This window comes from Protopterus annectens, chromosome 1.part2, assembly GCF_019279795.1.
Source record: "Protopterus annectens isolate FY-2018-M chromosome 1.part2, PAN1.0, whole genome shotgun sequence".
Lineage (NCBI taxonomy): Eukaryota > Metazoa > Chordata > Ceratodontiformes > Protopteridae > Protopterus > Protopterus annectens.
The window spans coordinates 1,138,832,649-1,138,849,174 of NC_056727.1; the positions used below are offsets into that span (position 1 = coordinate 1,138,832,649).

At 43.8% G+C, this 16,526-nt stretch overlaps 1 protein-coding gene across 1 annotated transcript in view; it reads right to left on the reverse strand.

The window, feature by feature from the left end:
* The window catches only part of LOC122792263 (thyroid hormone receptor-associated protein 3-like), a 1,630,997-nt gene that overhangs the window by 1,120,517 nt on the left and 493,954 nt on the right, over positions 1–16,526 (reverse strand). Inside the window, exon 4 of the mRNA XM_044060013.1 lies at positions 3,774–3,928. Coding sequence (XP_043915948.1) covers positions 3,774–3,898 — 125 coding nt within the window. The 5' untranslated portion in view covers positions 3,899–3,928. The remainder of the gene's footprint in view (positions 1–3,773; positions 3,929–16,526) is intronic.

The window sequence follows — 16,526 nt, forward strand, 5'->3', positions numbered from 1 at the left end:
CCTACCCGTCTAGACCTGCCCCTAGACTGGGAATCATAAGAAGGATCGTCCACCCCTTAGTAGGCCAATTTCTGCTAAACTTCGGAGGCTGAACCTGCAAAAAATCTTTAACAGTCTGCATAGACTTAGCCTTGTCTTCCATTTTCTTTAAGACTGCCTCAACAGGTGAACCAAATAACACATCAGATTGTAAAGGAGCATCCAAAATCCTTGTCTTAACATGGTCAGATAAATTCTGATCCCTCAGCCAGGCGTGCCTGCGAAGAACAGACCCTGTGGCAGCCACCCTAGACGAGGCCTGTACAGCATCAAAACCACATTGCAAAGAATGCTTACCCACTTGTTCAGAGACATGTACCAAATCCTGTAACTCTTTACAGTCAATACCTTCCGCCAAAGCATCTACCTTAGACTTCAATTGAGACAGTAGATAGTTTTGGTATTTCAACATGTGAAACTGGCAATTTAGAGCCCTCATAGCTAGGGTGGAAGAGTATAAACTTTCTTTCCCCATCTATCCAAAGCCCTAGCCTCTTTATCTGGAGGAACCGGATTTTTAACAACAGAAGCCTTAACACCCTTAGGCCCCTGACTAACAGTTTCTGGGTCCGCCCTAGGACTCTTAAAAAGAAACTTATGAGCTTCAGGCACCCTATAATACCTATCCGGCTTAACAGGAGCAGGAGGTAGGGAATCAGGATTAAGAGAAGCCTCTGCAAACACATCCTCCACAACATCCAGAACAGGAGGTATAGCCAAAGGCCTATGCTGAGGTAAAAACAGAAATTCCCTAAGCCTTTTCCTGGAATCAGAGAAATCATGGCCTTCCCACTTAAAATGCTCCCTCATGGAATGGAGGGTCTCTGAAAAAGAAAAATCCTCAGGAGGAGAAGCAAAAGGAGTAGAATCATCCACATCAGAATCAGAATATGGGGAATACTCCTGCAAGTCTTCAGCCGAAGACTCTGAAACATCTGAAGCCTGCTCAAAACTTCCCAACTCAGGTTCCACCCTAGGCCTCTTATCAGGAGGGGGCAAAGAACCTCTAATTAAGGTAATCAAATCTTCTGCCATTTTAAGCATATGCTTCTTGGGCACAGATCCTGAAGAACTAGGAGTGACACCAACTGAAGCTAAACCTGGCCTGCCTCTGGGAGAAGGATTGGAAACAGAAGGCCTAACCACCCTAGGAAGGGAGGGGAGTACAGTAACCTGAGAAGCCCCTTCAGCCTGACTTGCCTCCTGAGAGGCCACATCCTGCAATAACAAGGTCTCCCCCTGGGCCTCCAGAGAAACCTCCGGTGGAACCACCGGCTCCACCGATACCTCTAAAGAACCGGCATCCGGTACGGACGACTCGTCTACCCTGGCCTTAGCTGCTTTATCCTTGCGCTTCTTAGAAGAAGCGGACGCCGGAGCATCCGACGGCATAGTGTAATTGCACCGCTTCCCAAAGACTAACCTGGCACAATCTAACCTTCTCTTAATAGTGCGCTTATTGAATCTAGCACAAAAGCGACACCCAACAACGTCGTGCTCAGGCCCTAAACAAGGAATACACAAGGTATGATAATCTCTATGCGGTATCTGTTTCCCACAAGAAATACAGTTATTCACTTTTTCTGACATCCGGTAAACCACTGAGGCAAGAAAGAATCAAAATATTCCCCAACGGGGTACTTAGCCAACTTTGACTCGGTCTGAAACTCCGAACTCGAAAAATTTCAGAACGCCGAACGGCACTTGCAACGCTGCTTCTGCATCGGACCATGCGGCAAAAAAGACTGAGGATATGACGTCGGTCATGCGCATTTGTACCCTGACGTCCTGATGTCAGTCTAATGCGCCTTGACCGACGTCAGCCTTATACTTTGATATTCGGGCCGACTGAGGACAGCGGACTACCCAAGTGTAAGGACTGCAGCAATGTGAGATGAAGAACATCTATGTAAAGACGATTTTTTGAAGATATAAAAAAAGTAGATAAAATAAACAAGGATATGATTAAATACTGATATTATAAGACTAGAAGTAAAGAATATGTTGAAAAAGAGTAGATAAAGTTATTTTATGTTATTTGGGTTATATGGAATGAAAGAATAAATGACATTATGTTTAATGGTAAATGGATTTTAGCAACAATATTAAGGAAAATCAAACTGTTATGGAAAAAATAATGGGGGTCTAACATGGATGAACATTTAGCAAGATCATAAAGGAAATTATGAGTATGTGTAAACTGAATTATTTGTATATTTATACATTTGTACATACTTAAATATTTGAAAATATTTTGTAAATAAAAGTTATTTTTGTATACAAAGAATGTATATGCTTTTTGAAACATGCCGTGGGATCTTTTACACCCACCCGAGCTACCACCAAATCAGGCAGATGGGACCTCATTTAACTTCTCATCTGATGGATGACACACACAGGAGGATACTTAAATATTTGAAAATATTTTGTAAATAAAAGTTATTTTTGTATACAAAGAATGTATACTCTTTTTGAAACATGCCATGGGATCTTTTACACCCACCCGAGCTACCACCAAATCAGGCAGATGGGGCCTCATTTAACTTCTCATCTGATGGATGACACATAAGAGGAGTACAACACCCCTCTCTCTCCCCCTTATACTGCACTGCAGTAAATGAAAGAATGCTGGACATGGTAATACCTAGACATTTAGATTCTTTAACTACAGCAATATCACAGTCACCCAACAAAAGGGGTGAGGTTGGTTTAATGGTTAAGGTCTTTATTTCACAGATACAAGATAAAAAGTTTGACTCTAATCTCTGGTTATTGGCTAGGCTTGTAATAGTCTGCAGATGGGCATCCTAGTTTTACCTGTGAATTTAGGCTGAAATTGGTCCACTTTTACCTACATTAACTTTAACTCACTGTCATTCATTCAAATATTAACTTAGTTAATAAGAGTTTAATGGTCCCATGACTTTATTAGAATACTACACATTTGTACATTCCACAAACTTATACATATTCATATATATGTACATAAAAATAAACAGCAAGGTCACTGTACATTAGAGAAGAAAATGGAACATTCCAATGAAATGGCAATATCTGATTTCAATCTCTACATTACAGATCTCAGGATTCCATGCACTATTTCACACTTACTGTGCAGCTCATACATACTACCTCTTAACAGGTAGATCTGCCATGTGTTTATTCTATGTATGCCTACTGAAATAATCAAATGGTTTTAAGTTACCATCTGCAATGATGATCAACTGGCAATTTTATGATGTGGAGCTATTTGCATGGATTGCTTAGTTATTCAAATTAAGAGCAATTACAAAACTATCCCCAAGGATAATCACACATTCCACATATGGGTGGTTCTATCCTACACATACTTCTTCCTCTTTTTCTAAGCCATTAAGAGCAAACATAACATATACTTGCACATGCAATATCAGAAATGCTCAGGACTGCATAACTAAAATGGAAGAGAAAACATCAAGCAGGCGGTAATGATCTGACTCAACCTCGAATCCAAAGGCAACAGTGGCCAGAAGAGTTCCTAGAAAGAAGTACAGCTCTTGTAAGAATTACTTAATGCAGATCCATTAAGTCTTAAAAATGAAAAACGTTATATTGCCAATTTTTTTATGAAGCGAAAGGACATGTGTCATTACTTACAAAGAAAATGAATATAGTGATAACAGCAAAGCACAAAATAACAAAACAAAAAAAAAACATACTGACTGCTGTTTTGTGGTATGCAGCTTTCATTTTACCTATGTTTATGTTTTTTTGAATGTGACCTTGAGCGAGAGCGTGATCTTGATAAGGACAGAGAACCAGACCTAGATCCAGAATGAGAGGAGCGTGAACTAGATTTTGACCTCCCACCTTTTGACATTTTCTCCAGCCACTCCTTTTAGTGTTTAACCTGCAATTTAAAAAAAAAAGTATTGTTTACATGAGAGCTAAACTTACAAATGTTTGATACAATATATTTTTTCAACCAAACATCAATCATCTAAAGCTTCTTTAAAACAATGTATTAAATTCAGCCCTATTTCCCTACAGTTTCAAATTACATTTGTGCTGCATTGAACACACTGTGCTGCTTTCACTATTTTCTCATGTCAACTTAAAAAACATATAATTGTGTGTTTTACTGGCTTACTTAGCCCAACTAGGCCAGTGGCCTATTTTCAAAGGAAACCCAAAGTGGTACTCATTCTGAGTAGGCAAAATTTGTCCATGGCATTAGGGAAAGTTCCCTATTGCTCTAAGCTGAAGAGGGGGGGGGGTTAATGCTACACTAATTTAGTAGAGGCCAGTGCATTTTGGGAAGTAATGCTGCTGAATGAAATGAAAATGCTGATAAAACTGTGGAAGCTATGGTAATGGCAGAAGGTAGACTGGATGATTCCATCTTAGTGAGGCTTAAGAAAGAAAGAAAACCAGACAATGAATCTGTAATTTCATGGGATGATGTAGTGAAGTGGGAATGCAAGACAACTCTTGAGTGTAGAAACTGGAAATATCTTGCCTGAAATGTTAAATATGCTCATTTTCATTTGCAGGAGCAACTACTACTGTTAATCAAATGGGAAGTCAGAGATGAACTGTACTTAAGCAGCTGCAGCAAGTAGTTACAATATGGAAGCAAACCAAGTGACAGATTACAAGTAGAAAAAAATGACCAGTTACAGTGGATACAAAAAGTTTACACATCTCCTGTTAAAATGACAGGGTTTTGTGATATGAAAAAAATGAGACCACAATAAATCATTTCAACACTTTTCCCGCCTTTAATGTGACCTATAACCTGTACAATTCCATTGAAAAACAAACAAATCTGTTAGGGGAAAAAAATATAAAAAAATGTACAATAAGCTGGTTGCATGTGTGCACACCCTTAAACTAATACTTGTTGAAGCACCTTTTGATTTAATTACACCATTCAGTCTTCTTTGGTAGGAGTCTATTAGCATGGCGCACCTTGACTTGGCGATATTTGCCCACTCTTCCTTTGCAAAAGCACTCGAAATCTGTCAGATTGCGAGGGCATCTCTTGTGTACAGCCTTCTTCAGGCCACCCCACAGATTTTCTATTGGATTTAGGTCTGGGCTCTGGCTGGGCCATTCCATAACTTAAATTTTCTTCTGGTGAAGCCATTCTTTTGTTGATTTGGATGTATGCTTGGTGTCACTGTCGTGTTGAAAGGTGAAATTGCTCTTCATCTTCAGCTTTCTAGCAGACACCTGGAGGCTTTGGGCCAAAAGTGACTGGTATTTGGAACTGTTCATAATTCTCTCCACCTTGACTAAAGCCCCTGTTCCAGCTGAAGAAAAGCAACCCTACAGCATGATACTGCCGCCACCATGCCTCACCGTGGGGATGGTGTGATTTTGGTGATGCGAAGTGTTGTTTTTTGCACCAAACGTACCTTTTGGAATTGTGGCCAAAAAGTTCAACCTTGGTATCATCAGACCAGAACACACTTTCCCACATGCTTTTGGGAGACATGATGTATTGTTTTGCAAATTTTAGCTAGGCCTGGATGTCTGTGTAAGAAAAGGCTTCCGGTCTTGCAACCCTACCCCATAGCCCAGACATATGGAGAATACAGGAGATTGTTGTCACATGTAGTACACAACCAGTACTTGCCAGAAATTCCTGCAGCTCCTTTAGTGGATGCCCCCTGGACAACAAGGCATTATTTGGTACCTCTGCTGCAGAACTCCAAGGCATTACAGGAAAACAGCAAAGAGCAAGACCTTAAACACATTTTTGTGTCCACTGTCCCAAGATTTCAAAGGAATTACCCTACTAAGATCACATCTGTCAGGAAGTCTTCCAGACCCCAGTCTTCAAAGAGTAAAAGAGATGCTAGGAAGCAATTTTCCTCCAAATCCTGCACATCAACTCCTGTTGCTCAGAAGCAGCCCTTTCAGGTGAAGCCAGGTAGTCTGTGACTACCTGCACCCTTGCAGCTTCACTCCTCTTTCCCTTTCTCTCTCTCTTCTTGGAAACAGATCACTCAAGATACTTGGGTTCTCTCCATTATCCTTTGAGGATACTTTATGGTGTGAGAAAAGTACACTTTTGTACACTTACCATAAATGTAGATGTTTGAGTGTATTCACTGTTGCAGTCATCACACTTGGGTATCCTGCCAGGGTTAGCCCTCAGTTGGCCGGAATACTAGAGACTTAGTATTTCTGCGTCAGTTGCTGTCGCTCCAGGATTGACGTCAAGTTGTCAGTAGTATAAAAACAGGCAGCCGATGCCATTACATCAGTTTTTCTTCCCCCAAAAGTCAGGAGCCCCCAAATAGGGAGCTAGGTTATGGTGGAATAACACCACCAGTAGAAAGTAAATACCAAATAGCACTGTAAGGAGTGAGGAAGAGAGAGAGACAAGGGGGATGGAGGGTGGGGAAACCAGGACTGCAACAGTGAATACACTCGAACATCTACATTTATGGTAAGTGTACACAACTGTTTTATGTTTTGTGTTTCACTGTTGCAGTCATCACACACGGGTTGATTCCCAAAGTTGAAGACACGGGTGGAGGCAGTCAAGAAGAGTTGGGGCTGGCTAGAATGACCTGCAGGACTGCGGTTGCAAAGCCTGCCGTGGATTTGGAAAAGATAGGCAAGTGATAATGCTTGGTGAAGGTGTGAACAGAACTCCATGTTGCAGCCTCCAGGATGTCCCTGGTAGGGATCCCTCTGAGAAAAGATGCAGAAGTGGCAGTTGCCCTAGTGGAATGTGTTCTGACTCCCTGTGGGGGTGGTTTCCCGTGGTGTTTGTAACAGAAATGGATACAGTGTGCTATCCATTTGGAAATGGTTTGTTTTGATATGGCCTTGCCCTCTGCCCCTGCTGACCAATTACTAGTCAGCTTTGCAGCAGGGGCAGAGGGGCAGTGTGCTATCCATTTGGAAATGGTTTGTTTTGATATGGTCTTGTTTTCTGCCCCTGCTGCAAAGCTGACTAGTAACTGGTCTGATTTCCTAAAGGACTTAGTCCTACCCAGGTAGAATCTGAGCTGTCTGTGCACAAAAATGTGGGCAAATGAACAGATTGGTTGAGAGCCACATTGGACACTACTTTAGGCATGAAAGTTGGGTTATTCCTGAGGGAGACCCTGCCAGCATGGAAAATGACGAAGGGATCCACAGCCGTGAGTGCTTGTAACTCAGACACTCTTCTAGCTGAAGTGATGGCCAGAAGCAAGGCTGTTTTCCAAGAGAGAGGAATTTTAACTCTGCTGAAGCTGCAGGCTCAAGGGGGGGGGGGGGGGTAGCGTGAGCTTTTCCAACACAACGTTAAGGTCCCAAGCAGGGGTAGGGGCTCTTCTGGATGGCCTGAAGTTGCTAGCTCCTCTAAGGAACTGCTTGATGAGGGGGTGTGAAAATAAAGGTGGCTCTGTGCTGTAATGAACAGAGATGGCAGAGGCATGGATTTTAATAAAAGAGAAGGATAGGCACCTGTGAAGCAGGTCTGCTAGGTAATCCAGGATGAGAGGTAAGGAGGGCTGTGCTGGTTCAGCTCCTTTATCCTGGATCCAGGAGCAATACCTTTTCCACTTGTCAGCACAGGATTTTCTATTGCTGGGTCATCTGGTTTCACGTATAACGTCCAGGACTTGCTTGCTTAGGCTGGCCACTGGAGGAGGGTTCAAGGAATAAAGAAGCCTGCCAGGTTCAGGGTCTGCAATTGTGGATGAAAGAACTCTCCCTTCTGCTGAGTCAGGAGAGTTGGAACCTGAGGAAGGTGCCATGGAGGCAACGGTGACAGGCTGCTCAATAGTGGGTACCAGTGTTTGCATGGCCAGTCTGGGGCAATCAGGAATGCCCTTGGTCTTTCCTCCCTTATTTTGAGTAACGCCCTTGTAAGAAGAGGTAGAAAGGGAAATGCATAGATCGAGAGGTTTACCCAATGGAAGGATAGGGCATCCACTTTCCAGGCCTTGCTGTAAGGTTTCCTGGTGCAGAATTTGTTAAGCTGGTGGTTGTTGTGGGAAGCAAATAGGTCCACCTTCGGGGTACCCCATTTCTGGGTTACATGGCTGAAGGTGCTGTGGTTTAATTGCCACTTGTGTGGGTCTAAGAGATTTCTGCTTAAGTTGTTTGCCAAAGAGTTTGGGTTGCCTGGCAGGAATTGTGCTGCATGGCTGAAACCGTGCGCCAAAGGGTCATGGCTAGCCTGCATAGTGGGTTCCTCCCTGCTTGTGGATGTACCACATCACTGTGGTGTTGTCTGTTTTGATTAGTAGAGGCCCCGGAGAGAGTAGGGGGTCTGAAAGCTGTCAAAGCATGCTGAACAGCTAGCATCTCTTTTTGGTTGATGTGCAGATGAATTTGATTTGGGCTCCAGTGGCCCTGAATGCACCTGCCATCCAGGTGTACACCCCAGGCATAATCTGATGCATCTATAGATAGGGTCTGGGTGGCATGGGGTTGTGAAAAGGGAAGTCGCTTGTTGTGGTTGCATATTGCTGCCCACCAAAGAAAATCTTTCCTTAGACAAGGTATCATAGGTATAATAGTTTCCAGGTCCTGAGAATGTTGACATCAAAGGCTTTTTAAGTACCACTGAAGTTTCCTCATATGCAGTCTGGCATATGGAATTAGTAGAATGCAGGAGGCCATGAACCCTAGAGTTTGCAGGATTTTCCTTGCAGATAACTGGGTTCTGGTGGCCCGCTGAGAGAAGTAGCCTGTCAGATAGGCTTGTTTTTCTGGAGTAAGGAATGCAATCTGGGATTCTGTTTCCAGGCTTCCTCCCAGGAATACAATTCCTCCCAGGAATACAATTTTCTGACTGTGGACTAGTTTGGATTTCTTTTTATTTATGGTGTACCCCAGTGAGGTCAGTAGGTCTTTTACAAATGTCAGGTGCTGTAACAGTTTTTCCTGTCTGCCTGAATCAGGCAGTCATCCATGTAAGGGTAAATATGAATATTTCTTTGTCTGCAAAAAGAAATGGCTGGAGCCAGGCATTTTGTGAAAACTCTGGGAGCAGTGGATAAGCCAAAGGGAAGTGCAGAGAACTGATAATGCATAGATCCTGCCCTGAAACGTAGATATTTCCTGCAAGAGTCTCTGATTGGGATGCGCAGATAGGCCTCTTAGGTCTAGAGTGGTTAATCAGGCATCTTTGGATAGCAAATGTAGAAGCTGCTGGAGGGTGAGCATTTTGAATTTTGGTACCACCAGGAAGGTGTTTAGAATGGATAGATCTAGGATTGGGCAACAGGTGCCTTCTTTTCTGGGTACCAGGAAAAGTCTGGAATGGAAACCTTGGCCTAGCTGGTCTGCAGGTACAGGTTGAATTGCCCTCATGGACAGCAGGGAATGAACTTGGTTTTGTGCCTCTGCCCACTGGTTTGGAAAAAGATCTGGGAACCCTTTTGGGGTTGGCAGTGTGTGGAAATAAAATTTGTACCTCTGGAACACTATGTTGATGACCCATTGATCGTTGGTGATGGAGGCCCGGTTTTTTCCATGGAAGACAAGTCTTCCTCCTAGGGGCACAAGCAGGTGGGCAGAGGTAAGAGCTGGAGTTGAAAAGTCATTGCGAAGTCTTTCCATAAAGGGGTGGCTTAGCATTCCCTGTTTTAGAAGTGGAGGTACTCCATTGCCTAGATCTCTGCATACCCTGAGACTGCTGTCTGGGAAGGTTGCTTCCCATAGGTCTAGTCTGAGGTGGCCTTGAGAGGGCTGGAAAGGACCAATGTTTTGAGGGGCAATCCCTACTGAATCTTGGAGGCTGGCCTTGCAAAAAGTCTTTAACTGTCTGCATAGATTTAGCTTTTTCTTTCATCTTTTTAGAGCCTCTTCTGCGTTGGTGCCAAACAGATAGTCTTTGCTCAGGGGTGCATCCAATAATTTTGATTTGACATGGTCTGGCAATGTCTGTTCCTTAAGCCAAGAATGCCTTCTAAGTACAGAACCTGTGACTGCTCCCCTGCAAGATGCTTCTAGGGCATCAAACTCGCATTGCAGGGTATTGCTTACTAATTTGGCTTGCAGAATGGATAAGCTCCCATTTCCTGTCAGCGAAGGTAGATAACTTTTGTTTAATAAGTTCCATTGTATGTTGCTGGTATTTCAGCATGTGGAACTGACAATTAAATGCTCTTAATGGCAAGAGTTTTACCCCATCTGTCTAAAGCTCGGGAAATCCCTATCCGAAGGGGAGAGATTCTTAGCTGAGTTGCTTTTATTCCCTTAGGTCCTTGGGAAATGATCTTTGGGTCAGCAGTAGGATTTTTTTTTTAAGAAATTTGTGAGCGTCAGGGACTCTGTAGTACCTGACATGTTTCTTGGGAGCAGGAGGTAGAGTATCAAGAGTTAGACTGGATTCCATAAAATCATCATCCACAATATCCAGAACAGGAGGAATAGATAAGGGTCTGTGCTGTGGTAAATCTAGCAATTCCCTGGGTCTCTTTTTGGACTGAGGATAACCCTGGCATTCCCAAGGGTTTCACCAAAAGAAAAATCTTCTGGAGGAGAGACAGAATGAATGGATTCCTCTGTATCTGAATCCTTTATAAGCAGATAAGAGCATGTCTTCATAATCAGCAATCTCACAGTCGTCAGACTCTTGGCAAGATAAACCTGCTGGGAATACGTTCATAGGTTGGTACTAGGCTATTGGCCCTAGGACCTATACAAGCCTAGCCATAACAATTCCCTGGCTAATTCTTCCCACACTATTTCCTGGACCCCTGTCTAGCAGGGCGACTAACGTGATCCCCGGGGTGAATTTCCTTTCTCCCATCCAATTGTCAAGGTTCCTTCTGAAGAGGGCCAAAGAGAAGCTCTGCTTGACATGTAAGGGCAGTCTATTCCAGAGCCTATCCCTCCAGCATGTTTTGTTTATTGTGATGACAAGATTTAGATCCCTGGAACGTGTGGCTCTGTGGGATTGTGATTTCTTTAAGTGTAGCATGTCCAACAGCTCTGGGTTTGACATGGCCTTGTATGTTAAGTAGAGATGGCCTTTGAGTAGACAATATGCGACAGAGTTTTTTAAGGCGGTCAGCATAGGGCATCTGCTTTAGGCCTGTGATTCTTTTAGTGAGGTATTTCTGCGGCCTTTCCAGTTATTGCAGGTGTCTTGAGAGGTACATACTAAATGGGGCACTGTATTCTATAACGGGTCTAATGATGGATGAGTATAGTGGGACAATGACCTCCTTTTGTCTGGATGAAAAGCCCTTAGTGATGAGGTGTGCCACATAGGATTTCCTGACTGTTGTGGCAATGTGGTTATCGAAGGTGAGACCACTGTCCACCTGTGTCCCCAAGTCTCTCATCACACTTTCGGTGTTTAGTGTACTGCCACCTATGTGGTAATTCACGGGTACATGCTTTTTCCCAGAGGGGATAACTATACATTGGCATTGAGCTTGAGCCCATGGCTCTGGCACCAAGCATCTGTTTCTGTAAGGCCCTTTTGTAGAGTATCCACATCATTTGGAGACTCAATAATGGCTCCCAGTTTGCAGTCATCTGCGAACTGTGTTAGCCAGAGTCCCTTAGTATTGGCCTGTACTTCAGAGAAGTAGATGCCAAACAAGAGTGGTCCCAGGACTGAACCCTGAGGTACTCCACTTGTCAGTTGTCTGGAGCTGGATTTGGAGTCAGCTACTTTTTCAGTCTGGGTTCCGTCAGTAAGCCAGTTGGCAACCCATCGAGTGACTTAGGGATTAATGCCCAGCTCAGTAAGTTAATCTATGATTCCAGTGTGAGGGATGGTGTCAAAGGCCTTGGTGAGGCCCAGATAGGCTGTGTGGACTGTCTCTTTTCCTTTTAGCAGGGGTAGGCTGGCTTTCCCTAATCAGCATGATAAGGTCTTCCGCCATTTTAAGCATCTGAGATTGAGGCAAGGAAGTGGGCGCTTGAGGTTGGGTCATCGGACTTTTAGGCGTTGTTTGTACACTGGGTCTTAGTAACTCGGTAGTTTTAGAAAGAACTGAAGATGTGAAAGTAGTCGACAGTTTGTGCTGAATATCGGTAGTGCAAAGAACTTCCTCAGAAGCTGGTGCCTACACAGTGGCTCTAGACTCATCCAAGATAGAGATATCCGTAGTTTGCATAGTCAAAGAAGAGTCTCGCAGCATACAGGACTCTGAACGGGTCATGGTAGCGGCCTGCGAATTGGATTCCTATCGCGTGATCGAAAATTGTGAACTGCGAACACATACTGAGCAAACCCGATTGGTTGAAACGTCACGCGCTTAATACGGAAATCGCTGTAGGGAATATTTTCCCTTTACTTCAATGCAGTGCGATTTCGGAGTAGGAATATTTAAGTGGCGGGGGTGTGGGGGTGCAGCCCCCAACATGGGGGTGCAGAGGTGCTTGCCCCCCTGCTACAACATTTAGGCAAGTATAGTTTACTTATTTTTTTTTGTTATATTTTCAAAATTTCAAACATCGCTCATATGGTGTCGACCATATGGTTCGATGTTTGAAACTTCAAAAATATAATACAGACTCCTGCGAATCCACAGAAGCAGGCATCAGGGGCTGCGAAAGCACCTCACTGAGTACCGGTGAACTGACAACTAGCTTAACGCAAGCGCCATCTGCAGTTTTGGACCTGTGCAGTCTGTCTCTGTCTTTATCTTTTAAGTTTTTTTGGAAGATCGGTAGTCAGATGACTTACCAAAGCCATTTCGGAATACGGAGATAGAGATCGAAAGTATTTAGCTACAATAAGGGCCCAATGACGTATAGTTCTGGCGTTGAACAAAGCACAAAACCAGCAGAGAGGAACATCGTGGTCTGGGCCTAAACAGGTGATGCAGTAAGAATGGAAATCTCAGTGTGGTATTTGCTTTCCACAGGCGAGACAATTGTTAACTTTTTCTGACAGGCAAGACAATTGTTAACTTTTTCTGACATCAGTTAGAGCAAGAAAAAAGCACCCCAAACTGGGTACTTAGCTTTAGAAGACTTCAATTTCGGAAACGAAAACTCAGGTAGCAGCAGACTAGCACTCATGTGAACTGCTTCTGCTTCGGGGTCCTTGGCAAGAAAGACTGATGTAATGCCGTCAGCTGCCTGTTTTTATACCGCTGACGACCTGACATCAGTCCTGGATCGACAGCAACCGATGCAGAAATACTAAGTCTCTGGTATTCGGGCCAAATGAGGGCAACCCCTGGCAGGATAACCCAAGTGTGATGACTGCAACAGTGAAACACGAAAAACATCACCTCCTTCCTTCAGGGATATTCCACAACCTTCAAGAGAACAGCTGGAACTCTTTTCCCCAAGTCATTTCCAGTCATCTCTCTAAGGGCACCATTTAGAAGGTACCACCATCTCAAGTAGGAAAAGGGCTCTACTCCAGAATGTTCCTGGTCCCCGGGAAGGATGTCCTTGGAGACCCATCCTAGACTTGTGCCATCTAAATACTTTCCTGAAGGTTCCCACTTTTCACATGTTAACCCTGCCCATTCTTCTTCCCCTCATCCTTCCTCAGGTCTTTATGGTGTCCCTGGACATCAAGGATGCTTATCTTCATATTCCTGTCCATCCTCAGTTCAAGAAGCATCTTTGCTTTGCTATTGCTTCCTCACATTTTCAATTCTGTGCCTTGCCTTTTGGATTGTCTACAGCCCCAAGGGTCTTCAGCAAATGCTTAGCTCCTGTCGCAACCTTTTGCAGGCTATAGGGCATACACATTTTCCCATACCCAAATGATCTGCTTCTCCAGACTCAAGACACCACACACCCTTTAGGAGAATCTTCTCTTCACAGTGTCACTGCTGGAGGGTCTAGGATTCATTATCAACTACCAAAAATCTACCCTAGTTCCTTCTCAAGGACCACATTTTCCTAAGATACAGGATCCAGGCAGACAGGATGCTGGCTTCCTTACCACAAGAAAAGGACCTGTCCCTCACATCCTTACTTCCAGGCCCCACTTCGCCCTTCAATCCCTGACTGCCAGGGAGTTTCTTCATCTTTTGGGGTTCAAGGCATCCACTATTCCCATGCAACTACTAGCCAGATTACACATAAGGAAATTCCAGTGGTTCCCGAGAACAGTTTGGGGACAACACTCCCATCCACTGGAGTTTGTAATACCCCAAAATGAACTAAACTGGTGGATACAGCAGGTTACAAAGAATCCAGGCTTACCCTTGCAGCCACCTCTTCCCACTCAGGAGCTGTACACGGATGCTTCAGACTTTGGTTGGGGAGCAGCCCTGGCCTCATGGAGGGTCAGAGATGTGTGGTCCCCCTCTCAGAAGAGGGAACACATCAACATAATGGAGATTAGAGCCCTGGTTTTTGGTCTACAAATCTTCAAATCCTTTCTTCTCGCACGTGCCCGAAAATGGTTTACAGACAACACCACAGTCCTCTGATATGTCAGCAAGCAGGGAGGGACCAAATCTTACTTCCTGTGCAGACTGGCTCTCCAAGCCTGGGAGTTAGCCTCCCAGAGTCAGCTCGCACTCCAGGCGGTTTACATTCCTTCAACTCAAAATGTTGTGGTAGACATACTGAGCAGGTCCAGGACTCAGCCCATGAATGGATGTTACACAGGGATGAATTTCTGGACATGGTCCATCGGTGGGGTACACCTCAAGTAGATTTCTTCACCTCTCCCATGAATAGACCTCCCAAGTTTTGTGCCAGAGTCCCTGATCCTTTGGCATGGAAGGTGGACATCCTGTCCTCCTCCTGGAAGGGGATGTTTCTATATGCACCCCCCCCCCCTTCCCACTTCTCCAAAAGGTCCTGTTGAAGATTCAACAGGAGTACCAACATACATGCTGATGACTCCTTTTGGCCAAGGCAGCACTGGTTCCCCCTTCTTCTGCATTTAGCGAAGAGCAATCATCACAAGTTATCCCACACAATGGACCAACTCACACAGTTCAAGGGATCTCTAATAAACCCACAGATGTCAACTCTACAACTGACCCTGTGGGTGACAGGGTTCTGATTCCTTTCAAGCACCTTTTCTCTGAGGAAATGCTGCAAGTTATGCAGGAGGCCAGAAAGCCCAATACTAGGAAATCTTCTATTTCCAAATGGAAAAGGTTTTCCATTTGGTGTCTTTCAAAAGATTTCCAACCACTACTGGTTGATGTTCCTGTTTTTCTGTCCTATCTGTGTGAATTATTGAAGATTGGACTGTCATACTCTTCAGTAAAAGCTGATCTTTACGCTATCTCAGCATGTCTACCTATGTCTCGCCCATTAGCTTCCAGGCTTGAAGTTAAGCTTTTCTTGCAAACCGGCCTTCATATTAGACCACCAAGGAAATCGACAGAGTAGCAGAAACTAAGCTGATTGGAGGAGGGTCCCAGATCAAATTTTACACTAGCGGCAACTGCAAAGCAAGCCCAACTATAAAAAACACTGTACCAGGGGGGGGGGACGGACGGAAACAAACTGCAGATGTGTTCACAGCAGAAAAAAAGCAGTGAGCCTTTAAATGAAAGTTTTTCTTTTAAAGAAAAGAGTTTAACTGCAACAAGTTATCAGAAACAAACAACCCAACAGATGCTTAATAAAAGTGGACAAACAAAATAAACAAAGGCTAACAGATTTTCCTGAAGTTGAACCCATAGAATCCATGGGAAAGTCCCACATAGCAGCTTTCAAGGTGGACTCCCTTGTAGCTCTAATTCATATTATGCTAATGCTGTGGACAGAGGCCTGATGATGAGACTTTGGCTGTCCTGCTTCAAGGATATAGCTCCTGCTGGGGTGATGCCCTTTTTTGAGCTAGCTTTTTTAAGACCTGTTCAAAGACGTTCAAAAGAAAACAAAAAATGGTTTTGACAACCATCGAGGTTAGTGCAGCAAGTCAGTCCACACTGGATGTCACGGGCTTGGGTGACTCCAGAGTGCATGGTCAACTGGGGGGCATATCTGGATGGTATTGACTCTTTCAGACACAGGTACCTCGGGATCTTCGGAATTCCCTTCTCAAGAGAAATTGTTGGAATATGGGAGGAGTAGCCCTACTGTACAGAAATGAGCTACACATCTCCTCTATACTCAAGATAGTAAATTTGAAATTTTAATCACCAAATTTCAACTTAACCTCAGCAAAGCATTATATATAATCTGTATCTACCTACCCTAGGTAATAACATTACCACCTGGATATCTGCTACTTTCCCACAAGAAACTATTATTCTAGGCAATTTCAATTCTGACTGGAATAGTATCAATACAGACAAGCCTTCCTCCCATATCAACTTGCATGGTTTTCACCAAACTATCAACACCACAACTAGAATTAACAAACCCAACAATAAAAGCGATCCCCTAGACTGGATACTAATCAATAAACAAGAACACACTTATAAAGTAGGAAGATGATGTAAGTGACCACATGCTTACATCATAAGACATAAGAATGACACCAATAACACCCCCAACTGTATCATCTCTAGATCCAAGAAAAACTTTAACCCAGCATTATTCCGAATGGAACTTAGTGCTTGTAACTGGAAAAATTCTCCCTCTAGAGGAGT